General features: G+C 37.9%; 1 protein-coding gene across 1 annotated transcript in view; it reads right to left on the bottom strand.

Moving 5' to 3' along the window:
- Positions 1-469: 469 nt before the first annotated feature.
- The window catches only part of NWD2 (NACHT and WD repeat domain containing 2), a 49,635-nt gene continuing 28,559 nt past the window's right edge, over positions 470-21,545 (bottom strand). Inside the window, exons 4-7 of the mRNA XM_062493443.1 lie at positions 8,633-8,836; positions 6,853-6,997; positions 5,954-6,543; positions 470-4,405 (exon numbers count right to left, since the gene is read on the bottom strand). Coding sequence (XP_062349427.1) covers positions 470-4,405; positions 5,954-6,543; positions 6,853-6,997; positions 8,633-8,836 — 4,875 coding nt within the window. The remainder of the gene's footprint in view (positions 4,406-5,953; positions 6,544-6,852; positions 6,998-8,632; positions 8,837-21,545) is intronic.

Genomic DNA, 21,545 nt, shown 5'->3' with positions numbered 1-21,545 from the left:
ACATCTTGTCATTGCACCATCAAGGAGAAAAACACATTTTTGCAAGTGGGTATAAAGTTGACTGTTAGCTAAAGTTCCATCTAGGTGACTTGGAATATAAAACAGTGGTCTGACTTCTCACCAATAACTTAGAGCTTTAGTTCTAGTTAAAACAGTCTGTCAACCACAGATATGATCACCTAACTTCTAAAATAGCATAACAACTTTGATAGTATTGCTAGAAATTTTTTATCAAGGCCCTGGTGAAATTCTGGACTAAACCTTGTATTCCAAAATTAAAAAAAACCCCTGCAGCCCACTTGCTTTATGTTTGCTTTTATGTTTACAGAAATGTAAGACAGAAAAAAACAGCTGGTCTGCCCTCTGCTGTTTCTATCTGTCTTCCAAAAAACGCACTGATTTTTTACATTAATTCAGAAGACATACCTAAACAAGTGTACAATTCAGATAAGCTCGTCCAGATAGTTACTCAGTTGTCAGATGCAAAACTGTGTCCTCTGCAATCTATGGCTGAGCACACTTTCTCATAGCAGTAGCTGTGTCTTTTGGTTGGTGTTCCTTCACTCACCTCAGCCTCTGTAACTGTAATGGGGCTATCCCTTGCAAATACTTCTGTTGATTCCCTCCAAATGCAGTCTGCAGTCACTTTGAAACTATAATTGTGACACTTTGGCCTAATCACTTGTGTTGCATTGTTGAAAATCTGACGGCTGTTTGAAGTAGCAATTTTGATTTTCAGTGCAGCATCAACTCGATCCACTACAGTGTAAGTACCTATACTTCCATCATCAAATCCAATAATAATGTTTAAATGTCTCTGTGAGAGTGCAAGAAAAGTGGGAGTTTTATAAAGAGAACAGGCACCAATGTTTTTGCCATCTGCTAGCCTCATTACAATTAAACTAGAGACTGCACCATTGTCATCATCTTCTTCCCCACGACAACAAATATACACCAGGTACCGGCCATCTCGAGACAGCCTCTGCCGCCAGATGACACCTGGAGCGTGAACCACACGAAGTTTTCCGCTGTATAGATCAAGCACGTTGATGTTCTCATCACCACGGGTTATAATTCCTAGCTTCCCATTTGGAGATATTTCAAAGTCTTCCAATTTTTTTAAGAAATTGGTAGGTAACTGTACGCGTCTGCAGATGACCTCCTCTGTTAGGCTCCAGATGTTCACAGTTTCAGTAGATGTTATAAATACTATAATATCTGGGCAGTCTGGTATCAGCTTAATATCCACAATGCTTGCACCATCGTCACAGCAAAACTTCTTTGTTATACTGCCTGTCCAGAGACTCACTGCCAACACTTTGTTCTTTGCCATTCCAACCACAAATGTATTTGCAGTTGTTATAAATGCATTCTGTAAGGCAACTAAAATATTGCAAACCCTATGTCCTGTAGCCAGTCGCCAAACTCTAGATGCATTCTGCTCACAGAGAGAGACTACAAACTGGTCATTGTGAGTAATCATTAGCTCTGAGATTTTTTGTCCATTAATGCGAAAGATATTTTCACCACTAACCGTGTGCCATACATACTGGCTGCATTTATCATCTGATGTAACCATTATCTCTCCAGAAGATGTCAGCACACAGTTTTCAACAATACCTTCATGCTTGAACACAGCTTCAATAAATCCAGTGCTGAAGTTCCACTTATGGACAGAATCTGATCCATCCAATGTGTATATTAATTCACCTCTGGCTGGCAACACCAATCTTTGGATGGGTTTGCCAGATTTGTCAATATTGGACATAGCAGTTATGATGTCTATGTCCCAGATAGAAAGGACACCACTGGTGGATAAGGATAGCAGCATGTTATGATGATTTGATTTAATTAGCCTGACTATAGTTCCTGAGATTTCTTGTAAGCTTGCCATACACTGTCCAGTGTCTCTTCTCCAAACAAAAATGGCTGAGGTATTTTCCATTGAAGCAATTATACAGTTGCCATTTTTGGACAACACAGCAGATATAAAGCGCTCATTGTGTTTAGCTCTAAACTTTTCAGCCACCTTCCACACATGAGTGTCAAGAAGTTCAATGCTGAGAGCCTTACAAATTAGAATTGCACTTTGGTCTTCAGAAAGCTCTATGCTGACAACTTCGCTGTCTTCTCTTCTGCAGTCAAAGTCATCTGTAAGCTGGGGTTTTGCGATGTCTTCTGTATTCCAAACAGAGAGGCTACCCTCACTGTCCACCATCACCATTTCTTGGGCTGTGTCCAAAATGAGAAGGAATTTCACAAATCCACTTGAAAATTCTGAGGTCACAGTGGTCAGCTTCTCTCCACTGCCCAAGTGGAAAATGGTCGTGGTGTTCAAATACTGCCCACAGAATGCATAAACTCCATCTGGAGAACACTGCACACAGGTCACTTCGTACCAGCAGTGGAAGTGATAGAGAGGCCAGCCATAGTGCAGATCTATTACAGTAACATCTTTACTGGCCTCCAGCCAAGCAAGCGCATGGTTGACTGATAATGTAAATCCATTTATAAAACTAGAGTCCCCTGCAATTCCACAGTGTTTTGACCCCTTAATTTCCACCTCTGACAGAAGACAGGAATTTATGTTATCATATATCAAAAGAGTGTTGTTTGTTGTAGCTACTACAAGATACTTTTCATCACTAGTAAGCTTCATCCCTAAAATAACAGATGGAGCTGTTGTAATTTGCCTTAGTAACTGGCGGGTTTCTACATCCCAAGTGCTAATGGAGCCATTTTCTAAAGCAGCAATAATTGTGCTGGGATTAAATGTAGGCAAAATCTCAGTGACATGCATGCAGCTGGATGACAGCGGCAGGCGCTCGGGACTGTAAGTCACATCCATGGAGGAATGCAGAGGGACAATAGAGCAGTACTTGGGTCCATCCTTGTCACATTCTAGGAGGAGATGTCTGAGTTTGGGCAATGAACTTACTACTGGGAGAAGTCTCTGCTGCAATTCAGCAGAGAGTGAACCTGGGTATTTTACTACTTTGAACTTTATACTGCGGAGGGTACTGGCCAGAAATTTCAGCTCCTTTTCTTGAGAGTAGGTGTAAGCCAGCTCTATGTCAGAAAGTGCTTTATCAAACTGCCCTATTCTAATCATGGTGTACAGCCAGCTGAAGTTCATGATGACTCCATACAGAAGATCATCAGTTCTTCCACATCTTGTTAAGTGATGAATAAGCTCTGTCATTTTTCTGTGATTAATAAAAAAGATATCAGGTTCCAATGGGTTACACTGAAAGACCCATGGCTGATCTGGTGCCTGCCTGTCAAAAGCAGCCTGATCCATGCACTGCTTTTCATCCTCATTCAGGCCTCTACTGCCACGGTCAGGAAAACCACTTGGATACTGGTCATTGCTGTAAAAAGGTTTTCTTCGTCCACCTGACCAAACACCAAGGAAATACTCTGCCATGACCGTGTGCATTTCACGTAAGTCTTCTTCATTGTGCAGGTACAATTTCTGGGCAATTAGTTGCAAGTGCCTATTTGCCCAAAGAAGCAGTGTTACATTTTTCACCTGTCGCTCTATTAAATACCCCTGTAAGCCCTCCTTAAGTCTTGCAATGTAGATATATGGAATTCTCAATGGGTTACTCTCTCTGACTCTTTCATTCAGTTCATACATAACACTGTTGTCAAGGGCTAAAATATCCTCCAGTTCCATTTCACTCAGGCCAGATCTGGACATAGTAATGTAGCCAAGTGCTCTTGACAATAGTCTTGACCCACACTTGTTTTCCAGTGACCAAAACAACTGCTCTATGCTTTCATGGACAGTAACACAGAGGGAGGACTCATCCACATCCTTATGAGATCTCCAGTGCCTGACCTCTCTGAAGGTTAGGTTCACAAACATAGGCAGTGTGCACTTGGAGAATGCCTCATTGACATAGATTTGTTGCCCTGATGTTACTTTCCTTTTAACTCGCAGCAGCTGATGCTTCAGTACTTGACTACACATCTTTCTGTCCCTTGCAGTCAATTCAATATAGTTACTTTCTTCATGAATAAGGCACCTCAGTTTTTGCAGGATCCCATGCTTGTTTGGCAGTGTTGACAAAATTATCCGTACTGAACGTGGAAGGTGAACGGGAAGCCACCAGAGCTTCCTACTATCATCACTATCTGTTAGCTGTTCTAAAGCATCAAATATAATCACCAGTGGCCTGTGAAATGAAGACTCATTCAAAAGATTTATGAACAAGTCCCGAAGGTCATGAATCTTTTTCGGGTAACTTTGTACGAGGCAACGATAGTTGACTGCTAGCTGTTCACAAATGCTTTGAAGTATATTCTTCAGATCTGTACTTGTTTCAGTGGATCCCAAAAATCTTATAACTACCACGGGGTCAGAGTCTGGTCCCATCTCTTCTTGCAACCAGGAGTAGGCCTAGAATATAGAGCATAATTTAGTTTATATCTCAATGAAGCACAGTAACAGACTTTATAAATAATGATAGTCTATATATGAATAAACATTTAAAAATATTACTAGTTGAATATAAATGCTTTCACTGTCAGAGTTTGAGGTGGGTGCACTGAACAAAAGTAAAATCATATATCATCGTTGTTTAGCACAAAAAGGCTTACATCAAAGGGGACATGACTAGAATGTACTCCATAAATCCCAGGATACTCTTTGCAAAATCTGGGTCTCACCTCTGAAAGTAAGTAGATAGAGTCTCTTATAAATGAACTTCCTTAGACACTACACAGTCATCCTTGGTCAGGCACACCAGCCTACCACCTAAGCCTGCTCAGCATTGATTCTGACTGAGTATAACGACATGTCTCTAGAGGACACAGATCAGAGTACAGATTGCCATTAACTAGCTGGTCACTTTAATCCCTGGCCCATAGAACTACACTTTGCCTTGGTGTACCTGTGACTTTTACTCTAAAACACTGCCACAAAAAGGAAGAAGTATGTATCTCTTGAAGTTTTTTTGGTTAGAGCACTCCAAGCCAGTGAGGGATGTAAGTTCTTCCAATCTTCCTAGTCTGTGCAGGCTAACACACTTGGTTTTACATCTCTTTACCTCACTTGATGTTATTACAGTATTTTAAAAGAAAAGCAGAACCACAGTCTCTAGGCTGACTTATCTACTCAGATATGAAATGAGATCTTGAGTTGCAAATCCCAATTTCATATATGCAGCTAATGTGTCTACACAGGAAGTAGATGCAGGGGTCTTAAACAGTACTGTTCTCTTCTTCATTTCTTTCTTAATTTCTTTCTGGCTGATATGGCTGTTTCCCAGCTCACTATGCTAAGTTCTCTGACCACCCTGCTGGGAACTCAAAGCTGTCACTGTCACCTGCAGAATTAGGTCTGGTGATGCCAGCTTGGTCTTTTTCTGCATCTTGTCCTGGCTTGCACAAATGTTTCATTAATTTCCCTGTAGTACTCAGCTCAATGACTTAAACAGCATACGCCAGATACGTAAGTATGGGTATTTTTGCAGCTTACTACATATAGATTTGTAGTCAGTGTATTAGAATAATTCTGGAATAATTTCTAATGAGAACATGAGATGGCATGGCTTGGAAAGACGTACTGTATTTGTGTTTAAGACTAAAACCAGAATAAGATGTATAGATGGTTGTGGATTCATTGGCCCTCAGAGGAACAAGAAGGAAAGAGATCATTCTAAAATATGCATTGTTAATTCAAAATATATTGATTCCTATTAGACTTGTAAGAGCTTTGATAAACTGTATTTGTTTTGGCTAAGCACATTATACAGGCATGTTATTATTGGAAGGTAATATTTTTCTGCATATGTGTACAATAATATACTGAATATACATGCTATTATTTTTATTTTATATATCGAGGGCTTTTAGATCTGTTGAGAAAAGAAAGAATTAAACTAAGTTAGCATTTACACACAGTAATGCTCTCAACATGACCTTAGTATGTAAGGTACTTATTTACCTTCTTCGCTGCTTCAGCTAACAGAAGAGTCTTCCCTGTGCATGGTCCTCCATATATGATAAGAGGGTTAACGTGTCCTATTTTTCTAGGTAGAACATATTTGTGAACTATGTTTAATGCCTCACATCTATATTCATAAAAGGTGGAGTATGTTTTACATAACGATGAGTGTTGAAGAACTTCATCATACAGCATGTCTGTCTCTGTGTCAAAATTCTGCTGCACTGTAGCTTGGATTATATCAATCATGTCTTCATAGAACTGTTTACCAAGTCCTTCAATGTAATGGCTCTCCACTTCTTGGGAGTAACCCAGTTTCATGTCACAGTGGGTGACGGATGTGTACACTCTCAGATTGGATGATGCAACAATGGTAGGAATGAACTCATCCCTGAGCTTGATCAGTTTCTCATGGGCCTCGGGATCTCGTAGAAACTTCCCAGATTTATGTACCACGTCCATGTATTTTCCCATCTCCGGAATTTTAACGAAACGCTCAATGTTGGCAATTTTCCGGATATAGCAAACACACTTCTTTAGGAAAGCTGGTGTTTGTTTACCCAAGGCAAAATCAAGTTCATCTTCAATAGCTGGGGATGAAAAGAGAACACAAAAGTCTCTGTCAACTTTTCTTCATAAACAGTTCAAGAACATGCCCTACCCCCAACAGGCAGACTCGACAACATTTGTTCTCTGTAAAAAACAGAAAAAAACAAACACAGAGAATTTGCTGGGTTCTTTTGTATGGGTTTTAGTCTCAAGCAAGCACAACAAACCTTTTTCTTCCCCCATTCTCCCCTATACAAGAAATGCAAACAGAAATATATTTTCATGTTTGTGGAAAGGTTGACAGAAAAGACAATAAATGAATGCATAGAAATTGTTAGCATGAACTTTACCAGAGGAAAGATATCTCTTTGCTTGGCTGTGTTTCATTTTTCCTTTCTCATACAGCAATTTCACGGCAGTCTTAAAAATCTTCTTAATCTCTTCTGATATATCTTGCCATTTGTTCTCATTCATAGAATTTGAAGAAGATTCCATCTTTTAAAAATATCCACAATTAAAAAGTAGGTGTAATGCATACATGAACAGCATCAGAAAGTAGAAGTCTAATATTCAAGCCAAAAATAACATGGTAATAGAGAAACACATACACTAACAAAAAACCCAAAAGTTAAACATTTTATATACTGCAGATGATCGTACTGTATTCAATTTTGGAATTTTAAGAATTAGCTCCTTGGAGTATTTTCTAAATCCCCAGAGTAGGTAGCTAATGCAATATTTTTCAAGAGTAAGGCCAATAACAGCTTTACAGAAAGAGGGTTTTGAGAACCAAGCCTGAAATAATGATAATAAAGCAGCAGCAATACTGCTAAAATTATCACTCCTTTAATGAGACGTAATAATGATAATAATTTAAACTTGTATCTCAAAACTAAAAATGAGGTTCCTGGTACCTGTAATTAAGTGCCTTATATTAGCTACCATATTTTAAAAATACAGGATTATATGTGACATTATGTTCATTCATTCATTGCTATAGTAACACTAATCTTAACTGTCATCAGAGAGGAACTCTAATATAAATTCACTAATCCTTTCAGATGGTATCTTGCAAATACTATGCTGGTGCTTTCTCTAAAACAGCTAGGTTTTATTTACTGCTGGTGAAATATTTCAGGAGTCTCCAGTTTTCCCAGAGTGTGGAATCTTCACGATAAATCCCCTTACTCTTTCTTGACAGAGCTGAGTAGCTTTTATTACTTTCTATAAGTTTATGAAATGTAACTCTGTGCTACATCTTCAAGTTATGTTACATCTACATTACAGGTTTAAGTTATGGACATATTTTCAAAAGTTATTCTAAGTTATGAACAGCTTAAGTTATAGGTTACAATCACTTAAGTTAATGAACAGCTTTTTACTTAGTCCCGTGTTAGTCAGTAACTTCAGGAAAAGTACTAAGATTGAATGACAAAAATCCCCAATAATACAATATGCACTCAAAATGAAGTGAAAACTCTTTTAAGGATTTAATTTCCTGTACACTAAAAGATGCTCTTAGGTATGTACTGGATGTGTAGGAGGGTGGAACTGAGCCCTGAGAAATAGATACCATTTTTATCATCATCAATTAAAGACAAATGCCTGCTTTAAAAAATTATAATTAACAGTGTTTAAAAATCTTATGTTTGAATACAGTTAATAAGTTAAAAGGATTATATCTGACTCAGGACAGTGCTAAGCACTTGCTAGACTGTCAGAATTTTCTTCTGTGGGGTTAGAAGGGAAAATGCGTATTTCCTCTGCAAGTCCTGTTCATTGAAATCTAGCAAATGCACAGTACAAAGCAGAAGAGCCTGAGTTCTCCATGTTGCAACATCAGGGAAGGGAGATCTGTACAACTGTCCCACTAGCCCAAACAGGTCACAGATGACCCAGGTTCACTTGCTCTAGAAATCAGAGAGTGCATCAGTGCAGGAGTCACGCTCCTTGGTGTTTGCAGGTGCTCCTTCACCACGTACAGGAAAGGAGCACCACAGCAGCAGTTGTTCAGATGTGGACAGGGCTGTAGAACCTAATTCAAAGACAACAGCAAGTGCCTGACCTTGGGGGCTGCCTGCCACTGTAACAGATAGAGAAAACTTCAGTGAGCACGTTACTATGACTTACCGTATTCTGGTAGTTCTTCAGCATTTCTGATTTTGGTCTGAGGTAATATGCTGGTGGCACTGCGTTCTCATCCCTGCAGTACCACTCTTCTAAAATCCTTGTCTCTAGCTTGGCCTCTACAGCAGCATCCAGGATCATTTCAAATTCTGCTGATTCAACTTCCCCCGGTATTCGGATGTTCCCATACTTCTCTCCCAATAGGCCCTACGCATTTACAGAGAGGTAGGGATTAAATTTTTCTTTTTCACTATGCAAAAAGCATCCTTAGGATCTGAATTTCCTAAAAGTAAGTCTGGTAGCATTGTAATGACTTTGAAATTACTAGGAAGGGTAACAGATACTGTGTGGCAGGAATTACTGTTAAAGGTTCTGTACTGAGCTGTATTTTACTATGATGACTTAGAAAATTTCAACCAGATGTACTGTCTCTCATAGTACTAACTAGTCGTAAAAGTACAAAGACATTCAAAAGAAATAACTAAAAAACACCCTACATACTTAGCAGGGTATTGACTCATGTATTATTGAGTTCCATTAGTCACAGGTTGAGATTATCCTCACATGCAAAAGCAAATTGAAATTGTGGCTTATACCAGCAAGGATCAGTGTTGCAGAACCACAAGCTACTTTTCTGTCTTCTATTCTTCTTGTCTTTGCCCCAGTAGCTGAATGAACAGTGGGGCAAGGAAGGAACAAATACGGAGTAGAAATTGATCAAACCAAATCAATTTCTACTCACAGAGGAGGCATTCCCTTTTAAAAAAATGAAGATTAAAATACTGGTTGTGGTGCTCTAAATATACTCATTTAAAAGAAATTTATATCTGTAGTTTACTGTCTGTAAACATTTTGTAAAAATACGATTGTAATGTCCTACAACTCCATAGAAAATAGTGTTAAAGGAAATTACTGCTACCTTTTGACAATTTTTTTCAAATCTGTGATCATCAGATCAATTCTGCATTAAATACTTGGTCCACAGAAGTCAGCGAGAATTCTTACTGAATTTAAAATTTGATTTTTAAAATTTCTTTCCTCATTTTAAATGCATTCAGCAAAGATCTTGCGTTAATGAGAAGGAGTACTTAACTGGAGAGGAACCAACAGTATCAGAATCTGGATTTGCATCAGAAAGATCTCTTAGTAAAGTAATGCTAATACTAATATAGTAGTGCCTTAAAAATGTAAATGAGCATGTTTGTAAATAATATCTAAATATTCATTATTTTTAAACCACTCATCATAATGAGAAGCTGGTTTGAAGTCTTCCAGCGGAAGAACACCCTGAAAAATCAATAACTGATGATGATGAAGCCTGCTTCACTGATTATCACAGCACAAAGCAGCAGGACACTTTGCTGAACCCAGCTATGTTGGCACTTAGCACTCCAGTATCTCACCATGCCAGATGCTGCAGCCCCAGAGCAGACATCAGAGCAGTGCACAAACACTTCTTAATCCTTCCAGGGAAAACCAGTTAGCTCAGACCACACCTGACATTGTGTAAAACAACCTGGCTGATTTTTGCCTGGAGCAGACTAGGGAGAGCTCGTGAACTACCATACTGGCTCTGCTGGCAAGCAGTTGGCACCCTCCACAGAAAAGCATTGACAAAGAGCTGGTGGACAGCAACAACTGTCTGTCCACTGCTCAGGAGAACTGAAGGAATGTAGGAATTGTGATAGTTCATATAGCCCAGGATCCAGTTTCTGACAAGTCACAGCATTCGAGTCCTCCAAGAAGCTTCTCCAATAGAGAGGCTTTAGGGGAAAGTTGAGTTTGCCTGGCTACCCATTCAGATCCCACTATAGCTCCATTCAGGGTACACATCAAGGGGTCAGGAGAACAGAATTAATGTATTCAGCAACCAGAATGATATAAAAATTAATTTAATGAAATAAAACGATCCACTATTTTTATAATCTGAATTCATTTTTGATTTGTGTTCGTTCCAGCTAGTAGCTCCCCTCAGAGAGGCCTATGTTGCTTCACATAATGAGATAGCTATGGAAAATTTTGAAGCTTTTACTGTTCTGATCTATTCATAGAGCCCATAGTGATTTTGGAGTTCTGAAGCTGCAGAGGTTAAACAAAATACAGTATTATTTTCCTTCCTCATTCAAGTGAGGTTAATGACTTATATCATGCTGGATTGGAAAGCCTCTTCACACTCAGGCTGACGTAGAAATTTCATGAATTGCTCTCAGAGAAGTTTTACCTTGTATAGAAATTATTACTTAGAATTCATTAGGCTACACTTTTTCTGAATGTAAGTCCAGTGGATTCAATAGACAGTCGCCCAAGCAAAGATCAATAGCTGGGCCCTTCATTAACAATACTAAAATGTCAACATTATTATGTCTGATTTTAATGTACTGCATTTAATCAACTAAATTTGTTTTGCAACTATTCTGTGTACTTTTCTGCTTCTCTGGTACAGTTCATGCTGCCCTCTCTCCACTGCAATTACTATAGTTAAATAATGACTGGTTTTACTTTAAAATGAAAATACAAGACTTTTTTAATACCTCTCATCTGTCATTGCAAAAGACATTTTGTAAATAATCTTGTATTAGGGATTATCGTCCTGACTACTTAAGCAAAACACAATAAAAAAGAACTTTGATATCATCCAGCAAACCCTAAATACAGTGCTAAGCATGTGTATCATTTAGAGCAAGGCCATCCGAGGCACTGCACTGCAGCTGTGCTCCTGTTAGAGCCCTAACAGAAATTACCTGAGGTTCTGGTATTAATACCTGGCTCAGTGTAGTCATTTGAGGAACATCCTGGTAGAAAATGCTAATTTTCTGGTAGAAATTCTACTCTGAGGTAGAAAACTCTTCATGGAGTCACTCCTGTGCTTTTTGGTAACTTCAGACTAGCTTCAACCTACAGCCCAGTTTTACTGGCCTTTTAATGGAGGAATTGAAACAAAACTCTTCATTTTCTTGCAGAGTACATAAGTGACTAACACTGGTTTTCTGAAGGACTGTGATATCACACTCCAGGCTGGGAGCAGGAGGCATGCTGAGAAAGTGAAGCTGTTTTCTACTGAGGAACTAATGCTCAAATGCTGGGTTACACCACATAAACACACCAGGCTCCTGGGGAAGAGTTCTTCACTCGAATGCACCTTCCTCTAGATGCAATGCATGTTTTCCATTAGCAGGGGCACTGGTAAATTATAAAAATAAGATTAAGGGGTATAAACAGATTGCATCCATTTGCTGGAATTTTAATCTACTATTTGTTTCTAAGGCTTCATGACAGCCTTAGGATAGGTGCATTTGCAAGCACAGACTGTGAAAACTACATATTCCTATGTTAGAGGTGAGGCTTGGAAGTACCTCCTTCCCTTCCCTCTTTTGGTGTCATTCTGGTTAAATTCATATCTATCTGTAAAAGTGTAATCTATCAGGGTACCATGAAACAACTCAAACCTGAGAGGCCTCAGTGATAAGCTCTGAATTGCACTTTTCCTTCAGGAGCTTCAGTGTCTGAACTCCTTCTGTGTCAGAGGCTTGCACCAGCCTCTGGAAATATCTGCCCTATCTTCATTTCCCTATACATTCAAGTAAATACAAATTTCTTCTTCGAAAAATAATTATGAAACAACAGGATTGAGAGTAAATATAATTTCTCACAATTTTCATGTTGTTTCATACTTAGTCTGTAAATACTAATTACCATTATTTCAGATCCTTTTGAAATATATAATAGTACTCTACAGCAAGAACCTAAAACTTCAATTTGTGGTAACAACATTGCAGCATTTTGCTGATTATTATAGGGAATTATTTTTAAAGGGAACAGTAATGTTTATGCTGTGTTCAATATCAAGAGACAGTTTTATATGCAGACTCGTGAACCAAAATCTCCCACCTGATGAGTCATTTTCCTTTAATAGTAAAACAACAAATTAAGGACTCATTAGATTGAAGGTGGTTGAACTGTATAAAACTAACAGGCTGACAAACGTATAAAACCCTCAGCAACCATTTGTGTCTTCACAAAACTTTACAGAATTAACACAGAGCAACCTCAGCAGGAGCCTTGTTAGCTTCCACAATCACAGAATCATAGTGTGGGTTGGGTTTGGGGGGACCTCAAAGATCATCTACTTCCAAGTCCCCATCCTAGGGCAGGGACACCTTCCCAACAAAGTCACTCAGAGTCCCATCCACTGTGGTTTCCATCAGGGATGCTTTGCTGGGCCTGAGGCTGAAATCACTATTAAATGAAGGTTAAAAAACTACTGTCTATAAGATGGGAAATACTTTCATTCTAATATTCTTGATGTGGAAAGATATTAAAATTATGGGCACAGTCACAATAATAACCAAAAGGAGGACACAAAGAAGTTTTAGATTTGATCTTGAGATATGAGGGATTCACATGGCATGTCATATAAGTTCAGACATCATCACTAAAATATTCATGAATTCTAATGCCATACATTGTATTAAACCAGAACAAGCTGAAATTTTAGATATACTTAATTACAGCTAAGATATTTGGTGGTAATTTTAATAAAAAAACAACTGTCAAATAACAGCAAATTGTATTGATTACTGTTTGGTTTAATTAATCTTTTCTTAAGAAATTATATATTGACATCTGCAAATGAAGCCATTTGAGAAGTCATATTTGTAATGTTTTATGGAGTGACTTCAGGTACTTGTCAAATCAAGAGCAACAATTTTTTTTGCCATTTTGCCAACAGAGATCTGATCCAATGATCTTTAGCTGGGCTAATTGGAATCAGTCCTGTTTCCTGGTCTTTGTGAAGACGTGACACTGAAGTGCATACACATGTCCTCTCTGCCTCTTCTCAGAGCAGTCCTGGATTGTCAACTTTTTGAAAAAATAAGAATTCAAGAAATAATCTTTGAAGGAATTAAATCTAACCACAGTTAATTTTAACTGTAATTTTAAACTTCATATACTTCCTTGTGTACAGGACCAAGCACTCCGCAAGATCCATGAGGAATTGGGAAGTATTACTGTCCCCATGGGACACAAGAACTAAGTGCAGGGAATGAAGCCTGGGATGTGATTCAGAGTTGGGGCAGGTATGCAATGGATGGTCATAACCATGGGGTGGAAGCTGTTTTTTCCTAATTCTAAGCTCTGTCCTTCCAACAGAAACTGCTCACTACTGAAGGAGGAAAGCCTTGACCCCTTGTGATGAGGTCCTGAGTGACTCACATTTCAGCCTGCTAAATTAATGTAAGCCTAAACTAAGATTCCTTATTCAAAGTAGGACAGCTCCATTAGGAGAATGAGTATCTCACATTATTGAAGTATCCGTGCTTCACACTGTGGGCTGGAAATTGGAGGGATTTAAGTGCTTTTAAAACACCATGGGGTATAAAGCTCATCTGTTGTCAGGGGTTGGGAAAGGCTGGTCTTACTGATGTGCCAGAGGTGTCCTTCTACCATTCCCAGGAGAGCTGTGGATTGCAGCGTGGATGATGCCATGCTGCAGCAGGAGGTCTCACACAGAAATCTGGTGTAGCTCGTGGGCAACCACCAGGAGCAAAGCATGTAATAACAAATCACACCCATGGCACAAAAGCCCTGTTTCAAAACCTCCCCTGAACTGGGAGAGGTACAGGCCTGTGGTCACCAGATGCGAACCCTAATCATCAGGCTTTGGGGCGTGAATGATGGGGCAGCAGTCACACATCAAAGGCCCTGCTACTGCAGCTCCTTTTAGAGCAAGCAGTCTCATAGCATTGTATAAGCAACAGAATATTAACTGCATCAGAAACATGAATGTTATCTTTCCATGGTTTGCATGACTAACAAGGGCTACAAAGTTCTCTGGATCCCTCTCTCCCCTACAGTCTCTTCCTATTCATTGCCTTCTGTTTATCCTGGGGTTAGGGACCTAACTCCCCACTTCCTCAGCCGTTGCTTGTAGGCTTCCTCCCTTTTGTAATAAAATCTTTCTTATGAAATAAAATATTTCTTTCCTCTTTAAAGCCATCCATTTCAGTCAAATAACCATTTTTTCTCAGACAAATACATTTTTTTTCTCTAATGCTCACTGGGAAGTTCCCACACACATTAGCTGATAAAATGTATGTTACTATGTAGTGGATCAGACCTCTACTGACAAAAGAGATACATAAAAAAAAAATGTAAGTGACATATTGATTTATAAATTAAAAAATTATAAGTAAAATTTATAAAGAAAACTTATATTTAGGACCAGCATTAAAAGACCTCAGATTTCATGCAAATATTTTTTTTCTAAAAAACATACTTATTGTAATAAAATTCCAACACCCATCAATTTTTTTCAGTTGTTGTATTTGCATGTATGGAAACTGAATCACTTCAGCATAACTACAATAAATGCTCCATTGTTTTCAAATCTTACTTTTTACATGCATTCTGGCTACATTCTGTGTCTTGTCTTTCATACTGAATTTGGAGGTGGTAAGACAGTGCATTTGCATGTGCAAACCTGCCTAGGAAGCCATTCAAGTTAAGGAAGGCACACAGAATTGTAACATGTTGGCATTTACCCTCCTTGCCTGCAGAAATGCGGGTTTAACTGATATAACCAAATATACTCATATTGAAACCAAATATCCACATCTTGAAAATCTGAAACAAATGTTCAGGACACCAGTTTTTAGGGGCCTTTTAACATCCCATCCTAAGAGATTTAGTACAACTATACTTTCTGATTTCTTGCAAGTATCTGATAACTCTGTTCTAACAGTATCCTGTAGAAATCACTTATGTGATATAAAATGTGCAGGTGCAGCCGGAGATATTTTTGGGGAAAAAAGAAGAAAATTAAAATAACAGGATTAGCTGGGTGCCTGCCTCTCAGGCCTTCAAACCAAGAATTTACTATTAAAAAAAAAACAACAAAAAAAACCAAACAGAAAAGAATGTCATATTTTAATTTTTTTTGGTATAACTTATTGGAACAATAGCCAGCTCCTTCCAAATTCAAAACTGAATGGCTGAACAGTAGTAAATCATCAGAACTAAAGTTAGGAAAGTATGTTTATCTCAATTTATCTCAGTGGAATATACATGTTAATTGCTTGTTAGGGCAAACTCCAAGCCATTGTACTGGAAACTGAAACCAAGGTGAAGAAAGCTGTAATACTATGCTTAAACTTGTTTAGACAAGTTTTAGGAAGCTGGAGTTCCAGAGTAGCAGGCACCCAGGAGATGTTGTGAAAATAATTGCCTCTACTCCTTTTTATTGTACTTCCAGCTGCAATGATGTATAGTGGAAGGACCTCATGATAGAAACACATGGAGAAATGTCCTCCAAATAAATAAATACATGTGATGTCTTTTCTTGCCCATCAAAGGAGAAAAGTTATGTTGCATTGGTATTAAGTCTCCCAAAACTACTACCATTAGAAATTAAAAATATGAAGAAAGCACAAAAATGTCATAATCTGTGATTTCTGGCATGTACAGGTCAAAGTCTCTTTTAGAGAAGCATTTTTCTTCTGTGCCAAGAGTTGTAAGGCAGTGCAGCTTATCAGATAGAACATTAGAGCTGCTGCAGATCTCTTAAATCTTCTTTCCACCTTTACTACATCTCTGTATGGAAACCTGCAAGTTCCTGATACTTTTGCCACTGACTCAGTGACTTCCATAAAAAGAAGCTAATGATGGCTTGCAAAATAAGCACTTTATTTTGAGTATTTCTATTTTGATATGCAAAAGATGCGTATTTATCAGCAGTGATGGAACTGTTTACACTGTTTGTCCCTTTGATTTTTTTAGGGAAAAGTTATATCATAGAGCAGAAGCAAACATTTTCATTCGCTTTTTCTCCCTAGGTTGGAGTTATGAATAAATAGAATTAATTTTAGAACTTAAGCTGACTGCAGAAAGCACAAGAAATATGATTTTTAACTGAAGTTGCTGAAGCAAATAGGAAACCGAAGGCATAATAAAAACATTTCTGTACTGAGAATTGTTTTTCCACCTGCCTGGATGTATATTTATGTTCCTTGGCTTGAGAAATATTGCAGTGTTGTTTCACAGAACCATGCCCTAATTTCTCTCTTCCCTTTTTCCCTGGAGGCACTGAAGAAGTACCCTGGTGGGGCTATATGAGTTTCAGAAACTTGAGACAGGTCTTGGCTTCAGTTCCTTGAGAAACAAAAAGGATTATTGAACTACTTTTGTAAGAAATTGACTGCAATTGGGACTGGAAGGATGAGGTGCAAGTGCTGAAGTGTTTTGCTGTGAGTGCAATTCTTGACAGGAAGGTGTAGAAAAGAAGAAAATTATGGTGGAGTTTCTTGATGCTTGACCTGTCTTTCAGAAAATTAAAGAGAGCAGCCAAATCTGGTTGTAAACAAGCAAATTCCCTCAACTCTGAACTTCACCCACAGTGTGATATTTTTAAATCTCAAAGCTTTTCCCTAGTGGTAGGATGAGTAATTTCTCAGGACACAGTGTGTAGGAGCTACCAGTCTATCATACAGAGTGAACATGCTTCCTCAAAAGAAATTCACGACCTATTTCCCTGATACAGTTTGCTTCATCAGAATTCTCGTTTCTCTTGGCTGAGAAAGTATCTATGGTCTTCCTCCTCAACCTCCCTGTCTTCTACACCAACTTAGTTTTGTTGTGTTTTCCTTCATTGCTTATTGTTGTTGGGTCTTTGATCAGCCTGAGCATAGAAGCAGGAGGGAAAATCAGTCAAAAAGCATATAATTAGGGAAGAGGTCAGCAAATAAAGATAGCATAGAGAAAGGCTGGAGATTTTGCCTACCTCTGCCTAAAGATCTGAGGTGCTCACTTACTCTGATTCTCCTCCAAACAAATGTGTTATTCTCACTTGCTCTATTTTTGAATTTGCATGGGAGATTCCTTGACAGGCATGTACATTTTTCCTTTCACATAAAGCTCAGGACCTTGCAGGTAATTCCTAATGCAGTCCACATATCTGTCAACTCTCTGTCAGGTCTTGTAACACTTGACACAAGTGGAACTGGATGGAAAAACAAATCAAAAGGGTTAGGTTTAATAAAAGACCGTAGCACATAGCCCAGACTGAAGTCAATAACCTTGTCTGTGGAAATCACTACTTTTCTTACAGAGAATTGTAAATGCACCTTTCTTGGGAACAGCAAGGAGATCAATGTCTTTTAGAGGAAGGCATGGTGGTGTAACCTTCCCCACTTTGTAAAATAATCACAACAGTAATGCAGGCCTGAAAGAACTGTGATTTGATACCCTGTCTTGCATCTCACAGGTGAAGTATGGCTAATGGGGAAATGCTTCTTCTACTGCTGTTTAATGTGACTTCCTGAATTTCCAGGGACATAGGTATGATGGAGTCAGAAAGCAAAAAGATACTCTTAGCCTATCAGTGTAGTCAGCTGGGAGGACAGGGCTTCTGGACACCAAACCCGGAGTTAAAAGCTGGCACTCCTCTGCATTCTTACTGACCTCTTTGGTACACTTTACATGCAAGAAGGGGCCATATGTTTATTTTCTGTGAAATATGCTCTTTCTTGTACTTCTCAGAAAGGCAGCTTAGCTTCTACATTCCCATTTTGGGATGATATTTATGTGTTAAATAGTGAGGCAAAGACTCAGAGATTGAGCAAAATTTGAGCAAGCCAAAAAGGGCTGAATAAGACGCTTAAGGGATTGACAGAGGCATCCCTGTGAAGGAATTTCTAGAACTGCAAAACCTATCCAAATCTCACTGTACACCCATACACACACTCCTTACTGGAAACAGACATATATTTATGCTTTTTTATAACACATTTAAGCTGTGTGTTCTTAGTAACATACACAGCCCCTATGAAGGTATTAGGAAGCGTTAATTAATGAGTGTTATCACAGACAGAGATAGCTGATGGTGTCATGGAATTTTCGACACCCCTTGTGACTTTAGGAAAACTGAAGCTAGTTGTAATATGACATGATATTTCACTGCAAATTTCTTTTATATTATTTCCCCCCCCCCTTCTTATTAGAGCTAAACAGATTGGTAATCATTGAATCAAATAAAATTAAAATCAAATTGTGTAATTATATGTAAAAAAAAATGATTTCACAACTTTCATAGCCTAATTCAGTCACTGAGAGCCTGATAAGATCCATGACTGTGCAGTGTTGAATGAAGCACCTAAAACATTGTTAATAAACATGTTTTACATATAACATAAATGAAGGCCCTCAGAAAAAAATTTAGTATAGGTGACATTAGTTCTAGCAGATTATAATCCACCCATTATTTAGACTTTAGCATAGTATGCAAAACAACTACCAGAACATAACATTAATTTGGTTTTGCAAGTACATGTGGAATGGCCTATATTACTTACTTTGACCAGTTCCTTAATTTTGATAACTTTTATTTATGATTTTTATTCTTATGTGCTAATTGCAACAAATAATTCTTTTTCCCAAGCCAGCTGGGATTGGCTTTTGTTATTTGGGGACAACTGGTGGCTGGTGCTCTCTGGACAGATACTTTATCAGTCTAATCCTTCAAAGATGAAAATAAATTATTTGAAAATTCCTTGCACAAGAAAAATATAATTTTCCTTCCCCAGCAATACTACCAGTATGATGGCCCAGTGAACTTCACACAGATGTAGAAGTGTCCATCTCTTTTTAATGCTTTTATGTGACTTGCATGCATTCCCTGCTTTTCACAAGCTTGAAGGGGGAGAACCCTTTTTACTGTTCATTAAATTATAAATTCAGAGGAGGAGGGAAAGGACAGCATAGCTGCAGGATGAAAAGAACTATTTCCTATGATTTTCATAAGCAATTATCTGAACAGTTAAGGAGGGAATGCAAAACTGCAACAGGTATCTTTAAAGAAACTGAACAGAAGGAAAAAACTAAGGCAAGTACCAAACCCCTGAGGCACTTGACAAAGGTTATGGATTATCAAATCCAGCATCATTTAAAGTGTTCAGAGTGTCAAAAATCTTTACAGCCAATTCACATTACCAAATATCACAATGAAATTGCTATTCCTGATCATCTAAATGGTATTAAATATAAATCCATCTTTTCATAAAACCATCTTTACAACTGCCATATTTCAAAACCTATTCTTCTTCAAAACTACCCAATATTAGTTTTCTATTTATAACACAGATGAAAAAATCAACTTTTTGGAATTTTCTTAGCTTTCAGTTGCCATACTTCTTCAAGGATGGGATAAAATGAAATAGCGCCTTTCTATTAGGATATCTTCATGACTTTTCTAACACTAATTTTTACATAATAGGTTATTTGAATTACAATTAATGGTAAGCATATAAACACTGAATGTTATGTATGGCCTGCAGGTAATAGGTCAGATCGCTAGCCAAAAGTTAAAAAATTCTGCAGCAGATCTCCATAGAAATAAAAAAAAACATAGTAAAAAAAAAATATATATATATGTATATATGCCCTTGGCCTGAGTGAAAACACTGTCTTGCCTGTGCCATGCAATTGTATGACTGAGAGGCAGAGTGTATGGTCTGCCAAAGCATGTGGCCAGCTGATGAACTGATTCTCCAGCCATGACTAGCACTGGTATACTAAAACATTTTAAAACAGTTTCAAGCATTAAAGTAATTTCTATACTATGCAAATGAGCCAACAAGAAAAGAACATGTAATTTACTCACAATAATTGCAGTCTCTCTAGTTTTCTAAGCAAATATTCCATGCTTAATTTTTTTGAGGTGGAATGAAATAAAAAGTTACTCCATCAGGTTCTTCAGTTACAAAAGAAAAAGCTTATTGCACTGCATATTAACAGGACACATAAAAGCACCTTGCACTGAATGTAAATATTTTAAAAGAGAAGAGGCAGTAAGTTAAGGATGCATAACAGTATCTCTATGAAGAACACTGATACTTTTTCTTATTTTACTTCTTAAATAAGCATCTGTCATTGAAGAAAGAGGAATCCTGTGAAATTATACATGCTGATTATTTGAAAAAAAAAAAAAAAGAAAAAGAAAAAAGAATCCAGCTACTGCTAGCTGGATTTAACAATAATCAGACTGAAAATAAACTAGCTATTTTTTGGGTAGGTGTTTCTTTCTGGGTCTGTTATTGGAGAACCAAAGAATCTCTGAACTGGATGTCTGTATTTAAGAAAAGGGAAGGTATTTATGCTAGGTGCAAGCAGCACTATTAGTATCTCTCTTTGAACTTACCAACTGCCTGCTAAATATTGTAAAGTATGCTGTTTCTTTACATAGAAGTAACATTGCAAGGTTTAGAATCCCCTCCATCCCTCTCATTTCTGCAGAATAGCTGATGCTGGATTTTTGATCTACAGATTCATTTGTAGGGGAGATCATTACATTGAACTGATTATAGTATTACCTCAGAAGATGGTTTGGTAAAGCCCTTGAGGGTCATGAGAAAATAAATTGCATAAATCTCATGCAGCCTATTTCTTCCTCTACACATTACATAGAATGATGGAAATATGACCTCATGTTAATCTTATTCTCACTAATATGGTCATTCATATTAAATTTAATAGTTAACCTTTCTGGAACACAGCACCAGAAATTGTATTTCTGTCAAGAAAAAGAAGTACAGTGACTTAGCAGAAAATATGTGCAGTCCTCTGACTGAAAATGCAGGTTATTTTTAGACTACATAAAAACCCATGCAGTTTCTGTGTTATATGGAAAAGATGTCTGATGAATCTTGTACCCATTTCCAATGGGTTAAGTGTAAAAAATAGGTAAGTATTTAAGATTTAGAGAATCAGAGATGATTCACAGGAAAATACATTCCCATCCCTAAAGCAGATGAAGGAATTCACTTACAATAGCTTAATCATGTAATATCCCCCCATGCTTGATTTCACTTTCTGTGTAGATCTGTTGTTCAGAGCTATATGGAAAGGGATAGACATCCTTTGCCTT

This window comes from Cinclus cinclus, chromosome 5 (genome assembly GCF_963662255.1).
Source record: "Cinclus cinclus chromosome 5, bCinCin1.1, whole genome shotgun sequence".
NCBI classification, from domain to species: domain Eukaryota; kingdom Metazoa; phylum Chordata; class Aves; order Passeriformes; family Cinclidae; genus Cinclus; species Cinclus cinclus.
The sequence above is the reverse complement of the archived record's forward strand: the minus strand, read 5'-3'. Positions and strand labels throughout refer to the sequence as shown.